Consider the following 10,480-nt stretch of genomic DNA (forward strand, 5'->3'; position numbering starts at 1 on the left):
CCGAGGGCTTAGCCCCTCTGCCACTTGCCGGGAGCAGGCCCACCCTTAAGGAAGGGGCGATGGAAGGGCCCCTGGAGGATGGGGATGAGTCCTCAGCCTCCCAGGGCCACGCCACCGACTGGAGGTTTGCTGTGTGCAGTTTCAGAGATGCCTGGGATGAGGGGGAACCTGCTCCCCAGATGCAGGACCCCAATCCTCCGAGCCCACCAGCAGGGGCAGCCCAGGGGGAAGGGCTACAGGGCAGCCCTCTGCCTGGTGAGCTTCAGTCACCTCCAGGACAGAAGGTTGCACATGGGTCAGGGGATGGCCAGAGGGGCGTATTAGGAGGTTCCTCAGTCCAGTGGGAGGAACCAGCCTCCTCTGGAATGGAGATCCTCCTATGCCCAATGTCCTTCCACCTTAGTCTGGCACAGGGTGAGAATGACAGCCAAGGAGGAGACTTGGCAGGGGACTCAGTTTCAGGCAGGGCAATGCCAATCCGCTTGGACCCTGAAGGGTTGGACACTGACCCTGTGAACCTCGGAGATCTTTTATCTGAGACATCGTCAGAGCTACTGGAGGCAGGTAAGGAAGGAAAGTCTTGGAAGGGAGTGAGGGTACCTGGAGGTGGGGAGGCTTCTGACTCTACTCAGGCTAAAGCCCAAGTTCACATAGGGGTCTCTGGGTAAATGGCCCAATGTAGACCCAAGCCATTTTTCTTCTCAAGATCCCAACGGATCCAGGCTCCTTAAGTCCACTGACTGCCTCCTGGCCCAAGACCTCGCCTGGGAGCTGCTTGCCAGTGGCCTGGCTGCCCTGCCAGGTAACTGGGAGACACTAGAGGCAGAAGAGGTGGGGTGACTTGATTGTGCAGGTGTTCACTGCCTTCTCTGCACAGGGACTCGGGATGTAGAAGGCCGGGCAGTGCTGCTTCTGAGTGCCCATAACCCGGCCTGGCTTCACCCCAAGTGCAGCAGCCATGAACTCATCCGCCTCCTGCTCTACCTGCGAAGCATCCCCAGGTTGGGGGGAGGAGGTTGGGGGACAGAACCTGAGCAAGGGGATGGCAGGATTGTGGAAATAGATACTGAACCAAAGCCTGCTCCTTTAGGCCCAAAGTACAGGCCCTGGGACTGACTGTGTTAGTGGACGCCCGAATTTGTTCCCCAGTCTCTTCCCTCTTCTGGGGGCTCAGCCAGCTGCAAGTGAGTACAGGATTATAGCTCTCTTCTTCCCCACCCCCCCAACCCTTTTTATAGGGTTGGGAGCAGGGCTGAGCTCAGATTCCTTGCAGGAAGCAGCCCCAGGGTCGGTGCACCAGGTGCTGCTAGTGGGAAAGATGCCTCAGGAGGTGCCTTCAGGGCTGCAGGTAGGGACTGAGCCATTTTGGCCAGGGTGGAGGTGGGGCGCTTCCCCAGCAGGCCTGAGTCCACTACATCTTCTTTTTCTGCAGTTAGAGCATCTGTCCTCTCATCAGAGCCTGCTGACCCACATCTCCACCTCGGGGTTGCCCACTTCACTAGGAGGAGGCCTGCCCTACTGCCACCAGGCCTGGCTGGGCTTCCGGATGGTCAGTGCACTGGGTGGGGCATAGGGTGGGTAGGCAGGCAATCTGGCCAGCAGAGGAGGCTCTCCTGGGCTGGCTTGAGCAGTGCAGTGGCCTGGGGTCCAAGATGCCTGGGACTAGCACTGTGCACTGCCCTGGTCATGCCTGCCTCTGCTCACAGCGTCTGGAAACCCTACTGCAGAGCTGCCAGGTGGTTTGTGCCCTGCTCCAGGGGGCCATTGAGAGCATGAAGGCTGTGCCCCAGCCCGTGGAGTCTGGGGTGAGTGATTCCTTTCAACACCTCCCCGAATGCTCCCTATCTTCTTTCTCTTCTCCCACGCACACCTCCACTGCCTGTTGCCCTTAATCACAGGAAGTCGGTCGGCTGCTGCAGCAGGCACGGGTCCTGATGCAGCATGTGCTAGACTCACCTCGGTTGGCATGGCTACAGTGCCAGGGAGCCTTGGAGCTGGCATGGCTGAAGCAGGAGGTTCCAGAGGTGACCCTGAGCCCAGACTACAGGTAGGTGCAAGCCCAGATCTTTCCCCAGCCCACCATAGCCCGTGCCAAGGACTCAGTGGCTGGCTCAGAACCAGCCATGATTGTGGTCCTAGGACAGGGTGGAGTGTAGCTAGGCACTCAGCAGGGGTGCTAAGACAAGTACCATGTACCAGGCCTGCAGTGGACGAGGTTGAGGAGCTGTATGGTCGCGTGGATGGACTGCTGCACCAACTGACCCTGCAGAGTAACCAGCGAGTACAAGCATTGGAGTTGGTCCAGATGCTGGAGGCCCAGGAGGGCGAGCTGCACCAGGTGAGAACTATCCGCCCAGGTGGGCATCACCTTTAATCTCAAGCATCACCCCCACCCCACAGCAGCTCTCCTTTCTTTGTTTGTACTCCTCCAGATTGAAGTGTGGCTACAGCAGGTGGGTTGGCCAGCACTTGAGGAGCCAAGGGAACCCTCATTGGACATGCTGCTTCAGGCCCAAGGCCCTTTTCGGGACCTGGACCGAATTGCCCAGGTGAGCTTAGTTACTTGTTCGTTGAGCACGGAGAGAGAGGGGAATGGGTTGGGGGTGGAGGGAAGGTCTTCACGGAAGTGACTGATGAGGACATGTAGACATCTGTGGAAAAGATCTGGCCTCGTGGGCTGCACCACCACGCCCGGGCTTGCTGAGCCCAGTCTCTGTCTCCAGGAGCAGGTCGGGCGAGGGGAGAAACTTCTGCAGCCACTGGTTGGCTGGGATGTGGCTGAACTGGGCCCCTCTGGGGCCCGCTTTCTGACCCTGCAAGCCCAGTTGACCGACTTCTGTAGGGCTTTAGCCCAGCGGCGGCAGCGGCTGGCAGATGCTGAGAGGTTGTTGCAGTTCTTCAAGCAGGTGGGTGAGGGGTCCCATCCCTGGCTTCAGGTGGTCAGTGAAGCCAGAGGGGTGGCTGCTCAGCTCTACGACAGCTTGAGCTTTGTTGTATACCTTGCCTGTTTTCTCTTCTTCAGTCTGACCCCAAAATCCTACCACTGAGAATGCAGCCTGGGGCCAGCATTCTGTGGGGATGGGGGGAGGTAGAGGAGAAGGCTCAGCAGTCTTGGTGGGATCCTTCCTCAATGCCTATCTGGCCTTGGTGTTGCAGGCTTTGATGTGGGCTGAGGAGGGGCAGCGGGTGTTGGCAGAGCTGGAACAGGAACGCCCAGGGGTTGTGCTGCAACGGCTGCAGCTGCATTGGACCAAGCATCCTGATTTGCCTCCTGCCCACTTCCGAAAGATGTGGGCTCTAGCCACAGGGCTGGGATCTGAGGGTATCCGCCAGGAGTGCCGCTGGGCCTGGGCACGGTGCCAGGACACCTGGCTGGCCCTGGACCAGAAATTGGAAGCTGCTCTGAAGCCACCACTGACAGGTAGCACAGCTAGCTTGTGTGTCAGCCGGGTACTGGCTGTACCTGCTACCCCTCCCCTGAGGAAAGCATACAGCCTTGATCGGAATCTGGGACTGAGTCTCCGAGAATCTGCCCACCACTGCCACCGTGAGGCCGTTGTGGCTGCCTGCCACAGACCAGAGGCTGGAGTTGGTGCCCAGTCAGGGTCATGCCCCATGATGCCTCCGCCAGGTAGCTGTGAACCCAGGAGTCCCAACAGGTAGGCAGTGAGCAGGGCGGGGAGGGCAGTGTGGCAGGGCAGATGTCTTGGGTCCTGATTCCACCTACCTGGTAGACTCCAGCTGGTGCTGGCGGAGATGGTGGCTACAGAGCGGGAGTATGTCCATGCTCTTGACTACACCATGGAGAACTACTTCCCCGAGCTGGATCGCCCTGATGTGCCCCAGGGCCTCCGTGGCCAGCGCGCCCACCTCTTTGGCAACCTGGAGAAGCTGCGGGACTTCCACCGCCATTTCTTCTTGCGTGAGCTGGAGGCCTGTACCCAGCACCCACCCCGGGTGGCCTATGCCTTCCTGCGCCACGTAAGCCCCACAGGCCGCACAGGCCCTGGCTGATTCTGCCACATTCAACAGAGAGCTATTGGGCATGTGCTTGGAGTCAGGCCCTATGATGGGTACAGCTATGAGCAGGACCAATCGGTCCCTGTTTTTCAGGGTGCTTTTAGTTTAGCAGAGGAGACATAAAAGTAAAAAAGATAATTCCATATTATAGTTGAGGTTAGGACAGAAAAAACGGGATAGATAGGTGATTGTGAGTTAGCAGCAAGGCAGAGGTATCCCCTTTAGAGAGAGCAGTTAGAGAGGCCGCTTAGAGGAGCTGATGTTTGAGCTAAGGCCAGAGGGAGGGGCTGCAGTCAGAGCATTCCATCCAGAGGAAAGATCAAGTGCAAAGCCCTGGGCAGGAAAGATGCCCAGTGGTCAAGGAAGAGAGGAGTCAGTGTAGCATAGTGTAGTGAGTAAGGGAAGGTGTAGTCCGAGGTGAGGTGAGATTAGAGCACTGCCCTCAGAGCTGTGGGAGCAGCAGAGATGTATGCAGGACTTCTTCCCCAGAGGGCCTGAGGGCAAGCCCCTCTCCGCACAGTGCCTCTTGCCAGATCACCCGTCATTCAAAGCAGGGCACATTGGCTCTGTGTGGGGAGGCCTCCTTGGGACCTTTAGGCATTTTGGTCTTCCCAAACTGAGAGTGGTTTGGCCCCCTTGGATGCTGGCCCATTTGCACCAGACCAAGCTGTGTATCTTTGCAGAGGGTGCAGTTTGGGATGTATGCACTCTACAGCAAGAATAAACCATGCTCCGATGCCCTGATGACCAGCTATGGTCACATCTTTTTCAGGGTAGGTGAGCCTGAGACTGTAGTGGGAGGGGGAGATGGAGCAAATAACCTGAAGCTCCCTGACGGTCTCTTACGCACCTGGCAGGACAAGCAGCAAGCACTGGGGGACCACTTGGACTTGGCCTCCTATCTGCTGAAGCCCATCCAGCGCATGAGCAAGTACACACTGCTGCTGCAGGAGCTGGCACGGGCCTGCGGGGGGACCGTGCCAGAGCTGAGTGCCCTGCAGGCTGCCCAGAGCCTCGTGCGCTTCCAGCTGCGACACGGCAATGACTTGCTAGCCATGGATGCCATCCAGGGCTGTGACGTGAGTCATCGCAGGCTGTGGTGGGCAGGGGCAGTGGGTGTGAAGGGAGGGGGCAGAAGAGGCTGGGCACCCACTGGGCCCCAACTTGGCAGGTCAACCTCAAGGAACAGGGGCAGTTGGTCCGACAGGATGAGTTCACGGTGCGCTCTGGGCGCCACAAGTCCCTGCGTCGTGTTTTCCTCTTTGAGGAGCTGTTGCTTTTCAGCAAGCCTCGCCGAGGACCCAAAGGCATCGACACATTTGCCTACAAGCGCTCCTTCAAGGTAGGCCCACCCAACCCCTCCCTCTGCCACCTGCACCCCCAGTGCCTCACTAAGCTCCTTTCCTGGCCACACAGATGGCAGACCTTGGCCTCACTGAGTGCTGTGGGGATAGCAACCTGCGCTTTGAGATCTGGTTTCGCCGTTGCAAGGCCAGGGACACCTTTGTGCTACAAGCTGCCAGCTTGGCCACGAAGCAGGCTTGGACAGCTGACATCTCCCGCCTGCTCTGGAGGCAGGCTGTCCACAACAAGGGTGGGTCCCTGCCCCATTTCACCCCACACTACCCTCCTTGGAGAGCTTATGTCGTCCCAGAGGGGCCCCAAGGAGGGCCTAGGGACCTGGAAATACTTGGGAGGGTGGGAAAGGTCCCTCAGCAGCAGCCAGCGCAGGGGAAAGAACTCCAAAGTCAGGCAGTCCTGCAATCAGTCTCAGACTGTGCAGACAGTATTAACCTCTGAGTGTTAGAGGCCTCATCTTTAAAAAGAGAATTATGAATTATGACACCTCACGGGATTGTTGGGAAAGGCTCAGCGCACAGGACAATCTGCAGGCTATGGTGTACAAGAGAGACTGATATAAGGGGGAAGAGTGATAAAGGGCTGGGCTCATGTCCAGATGTCCACTCTCCACCCAGAGGTGCGCATGGCTGAGATGGTGTCCTTGGGTGTGGGGAACAAGGCCTTCCAGGACATCGCCCCCAGCAAAGAAGCTATCAACGACCGCACCGTCAACTATATCCTGAAGTGCCAAGGTAGCAGGCAGGCTGCAGGGGGTTGGGGTGAGGAGAGCTGCACAGGTGGCAACATGGACCTCTGTCAGCCCTAGCCTGCGCTCCCCTCAGGACCTTGGCCCACCTGGGCTCTGGCCTGTCCCAACCTGACCCTCTTTCTCATACAGAAGTTCGCTCTCGGGCCTCCATTGCTGTGGCACCATTTGACTATGACAGCCCTTACCTGGGGGCCTCAAGCTCCCCTTCTGGAGACCCTGCTTCTTGCTCTGTACTGGGGTCCCTCAACCTGCATCTGTACAGAGACCCAGCTGTTCTGGGCTTCCGCTGGCCCCTGTATTCCACCAGCTTCCCAGAGGAAGCAGTACTGGAGACTGAAGCTGAGCTGGGCAGCCAGCCATCTTTGAGTAGGTCTGGGCTTGGCCAGAGGCAGGAGGGCATGGCTTGGGGTCTGGGCCTCCTCTGCTGACAGCTCACCCAGTCTCCCTTCTTAGCTCCTGAGGACTCAGAGGTCTCCTCCCAGTGCCCGTCAGCCAGTGGCTCCAGTAGCTCGGAGAGCAGCTGTGTGTCAGGGCAGGCCCTGGGCAGGGGCCTGGAGGACTTGTCCTATGTGAGTTCCATTTAGCATTATACCCACCAGCCCTTTCTCAGCCCTGCCTGGGCCTATGGCTGCCTTGCTTTTAGGTGGAAATGGGGTTGGTAGGTCAGAGCCATTCCTCAGAGAGCCCACCTGGACCCCGAGCCAGGGAAATATATGTTCATGCCTAGCTTTGCACCACAGGTCTGAGCCTGGGCTTGAAGGTGGGCAGTGGAACCAGGAGTTGCTAGAACCAAGGAACATCACCTCTCCTCAGGATCTGCTATGACCAGGCCATGGGTGGCACCTGGGTCACCTCCAGCCCACATGCACAGCCCTGTCGACTACCCTTTCTGATGTCTGTGTCATTGGACAGATCAGCAGGGACCTCTCCAGCGGATGCTGGTTGCAGAGCCTAAATGAGCACCCTGATTCTGGGCCCCTGGCCTCATGTCCCCTTTTTCTGTCCCCGTCTCCATCTCCCACCCCAGTTGTTCCCACCCAGAACAGAGGGTGGGTGTTTGTTTCTATGCTGTAGGCTGGTGGGACATCTAGTGACTGGGCTGCCCCACCCCTCAGTAGGAATACAGGTGGGTTCCTAGCCACTGCTTCCCAACTCCTGGTCTCAAAGCCAAGCTCATCCCTGTTGGAGTCTTACTCTTGCCTGCCCTGGCTCTCCAGGCCTAGCCCCTTCTTTCCTGGGTCAGTTTGCTTATATTGATTCAAAGCTTTTTGAATAGCTTTCAGTTTAAGATTATTTCACTGGTTGTAAGGTCTTTGGTGTCTCAGAGATGGAGTCCAGACCCTTGACTTGTGATTTATTCTTTGTTTATAATAAAAAATAAACTAACACACCCTTGGATGGGCACACACATTCTGGGCACATCCCCGGTTACAATGAACCTTGGCGATGGGATGGGGTGTTTGTGGGGCAGCTTCTCTGGGCACCTTAGCCATCTTGTAAATACTTGCTCAGGAGAGAGTAAGAGACAGACCTCGACAGGCCCCTCTGGATGAGCAGGTCCACACAGTGGCCATATTTCCTGGCGAAAGGCAGCGTGAGCTGGAAGGAAAAGGCTGGTCTTATTCCTGACTTCCTGGCTGGTTGCTTACTCTGGCTGTGTGGATGGGGTCCTCCTATCTGGGTGGGGGCAGGGTCGAGACAAGGCCACTTGATGCTGTTGAGCTCACTTCTGCCTAAAGGCGTCTCACAGACCTGTGGTTTGGAGCGGCTACCAGGGAACACAACAGAATGAATAGAGGGCCAAAAGTGCATGTTTCCTGCCACTGGTTTTCCACTTTCTAGTCGTAGATGCTGACTTCACTTTCCACTCAATAGACTAGGCAGAGGATAGTAACTTGGCACTTTTGTGTTTATAGTGAAAGGTGTTATAGTAATGTACTTGATGACAGAAATGCCAGATTAATGAAAAATTAGCTAAATCTTTTTCACCTACAATGTTAAAAATGTGAATCCTAAAATTATTGTAAGGAATCAAAAAACAAAAACCTGAGTCATTCCTTTGCCCTTATTGAACATTTGCCTTTTCTTTGTAAAAACTGCTTTAAAGCAGCTTAAGTGTTAAAGGAATGTACAAGAGTATTGACATCATGGCTGAGTAGGTGAAGTTGGTGTCAGTCATTGAAAACATCTATCTGACTCCCAGTAGTTTCTCTGATTTCAGCACCCCAAAACCTTGAGCTCTTAAGATGTGCTTCCCTGAGTATAGTCAGGGTTGTTAGTGATGAAGGCTAAATTGGTAATGTGGGAGGAAAACTACAAAAACCAGTGGCCTGAATACTGCTTTTTGACCACTCTAGACAGGTTAATTTCATCCATTGTTCCTCCCTCCCTGGGACCAGGGACTAGAGGTCTAGTTGCCTGTCTTGCCTTCTGGGCAGCACTGGCCTGGCCCTCATGCAGCAAGACAGTGTCCATCTGAGGCATCTGGAGGGTCGCCATTCCCAGTGGGGTACAGGTGGCCCTCACCTCCACCCAGCTGTACAGATGTTCCTGGGTGTACCGGTCATCCTTGAAGCCAGTGATGGCCAGCAAATCCACCACAAACTGCTTGGGGCTGATGTTCAGGGTCTGCCAGAAGAGCCCACAGTCAGGCAGGGCTGGGGGCAGCAGTGTGACACACATTTGCTCCCAGCCCCTCAGAGTGGGATGCAGAGCAGGGGCTTCCCTGGGCCTGCAGGAGCCGCAGAGGTCAGAGGATACTGTCACTTCAAAGTGCCTCTTGGGGGTTTCCCTGGTGGCACAGTGGTTGAGAGTCCGCCTGCCGATGCAGGGGAAACGAGTTCGTGCCCCGGTCCGGGAAGATCCCACATGCCGCGGAGCAGCTGGGCCCGTGAGCCATGGCCACTGAGCCTGCGCGTCCGGAGCCTGTGCTCCGCAACAGGAGAGGCCACGACAGTGAGAGGCCCGCGTACCGCAAAACAAACAAAACAAAACAAAACAAAAAAAACAAACTGCCTCTTGGCCAAGGCTCGGCCCAGATGCTGCTGCCCTGTCTCCCTGTCCCTGCCCTTCTGCCCCTGACCTCTTCCCCTTACTCCCCTGACTCCATCTTGGCTTGCTTCCTCTTGCCTTGCCCACTTACTGTGGAGGCAAGGGGACAGTGGAGAAGGAACAGGGCCTGAGGCCTATCACACGTACCCACAGCCGGTTGGTCAGGGAGACCACCTTGGCTGTGATGGCTTTGGGGTCCTTTTGCCTGATGGAATCCAGAATGATGTCAGTCAGGAAGCGGTGACATTTCTGCGCGTAAAACATCTCTTCCCAGGACAGAGAGAAACTCAGGAAAGTCACCTCTATGGAGGAGAGAGTGGATGTGGCCACATCTGCCACGGCTAGAGCCTTAGAGCCAGCCCGGAGTAAGGGAGAGGTGTAGGGCTTCCAAGGGAGACTGTATCCCTGAAGTACCCTGGGTGGGGGCTCAGGCATCTCTGCAAGGAAGTGCAGGGCCAGGCATGGCTCCAGAGCCTTACCTCGGGGCTGGGGGCTGGCTGTGGGTGGCATGTGCCTGAGGTTGTCCATCTGTGTGGTATAGATGATGCTGTCCTCAAAGAACATGCAGGAGCCATCACTACCCACCACGGGGGGGTGGGTCACTTTGAGGATGACCCCTGTGCTGTCCACCTCACTGGCCTCAGGCAGAGACTGCTCAGGGGCAGGACTTTCTGTGAAAACAACATGGGGAGAGGGCTCTCCTTAAGCCACCTCAGAGCCCAAGCAGGGAGGAGACCTCTGGCAACAGACCAGTACAGTCAGTCACGAGTCTTTGCCTCCAGCTTCTCAGAAGTGGTACCCTGGGCTGGCAGGGGCATTTTCTGGCTCTCCTCTCTCCATTGCCCTTGAATCACTGCAAGCCAAATCCTGAATTTCAGAACTCCAAGGAACTTTCCAAATCCTCTGTTGAACTAGGACTGGTAGTAAATAGAGCTGATAACAACCCAGCTGGGGACTAGAAATCTTTGTAAAATTATGAGAGGAGCTTCTGTGGGGAGTTGCTGATGCATGTCCACTCTGAAGAATATGCTTGAGGGACTTCCCTGGTGGCACAGTGGTTAAGAATCTGCCTGCCAATGCAGGGGACACAGGTTTGATCCCTGCTCCGGGAAGATCCCACGTGCCACAGAGCAACTAAGCCCATGTGCCACAACTACTGCGCCTGCGCTCTAGAGCCCTCGAGCCACAACTACTGAAGCACATGTGCCTAGAGCCCGTGCCCTGCAACAAGAGAAGCCACCGCAATGAGAAGCCCACGCACTGCAATGAAGAGTAGCCCCCGCTCGCCACAACTAGAGA

General features: G+C 56.4%; 2 protein-coding genes across 3 annotated transcripts in view; one reads left to right on the plus strand and one right to left on the minus strand.

Moving 5' to 3' along the window:
• The first annotated feature begins 59 nt into the window (after window positions 1-59).
• PLEKHG4 (pleckstrin homology and RhoGEF domain containing G4) lies at window positions 60-7,363 on the plus strand. Of its 2 annotated transcripts, none has more exons than XM_028477634.2 (21): window positions 60-564; window positions 707-802; window positions 878-1,001; window positions 1,091-1,184; window positions 1,274-1,348; window positions 1,433-1,549; window positions 1,707-1,805; window positions 1,899-2,047; window positions 2,200-2,338; window positions 2,433-2,549; window positions 2,724-2,906; window positions 3,157-3,659; window positions 3,735-3,981; window positions 4,704-4,793; window positions 4,878-5,099; window positions 5,192-5,362; window positions 5,437-5,614; window positions 5,997-6,113; window positions 6,260-6,496; window positions 6,584-6,699; window positions 6,858-7,363. In XM_028477634.2, exons 1-21 carry the CDS (start codon window positions 60-62, stop codon window positions 6,915-6,917), a joined length of 3,639 nt encoding a protein of 1,212 aa, XP_028333435.1. In that variant the 3' UTR covers window positions 6,918-7,363. The 2 variants fall into 2 exon arrangements, with proteins under 2 accessions (XP_028333435.1, XP_007125955.1); XM_007125893.4 differs by having other exon boundaries at window positions 6,871-7,363.
• Window positions 7,364-7,477: 114 nt separating this feature from the next.
• Window positions 7,478-10,480, minus strand: part of KCTD19 (potassium channel tetramerization domain containing 19) — a 34,197-nt gene continuing 31,194 nt past the window's right edge. Inside the window, exons 15-16 of the mRNA XM_007125894.1 lie at window positions 8,657-8,758; window positions 7,478-7,729 (exon numbers count right to left, since the gene is read on the minus strand). Coding sequence (XP_007125956.1) covers window positions 7,616-7,729; window positions 8,657-8,758 — 216 coding nt within the window. The 3' untranslated portion in view covers window positions 7,478-7,615. The remainder of the gene's footprint in view (window positions 7,730-8,656; window positions 8,759-10,480) is intronic.

The sequence above is a fragment of the Physeter macrocephalus genome, chromosome 17 (genome assembly GCF_002837175.3).
Source record: "Physeter macrocephalus isolate SW-GA chromosome 17, ASM283717v5, whole genome shotgun sequence".
Classification (NCBI taxonomy): domain Eukaryota; kingdom Metazoa; phylum Chordata; class Mammalia; order Artiodactyla; family Physeteridae; genus Physeter; species Physeter macrocephalus.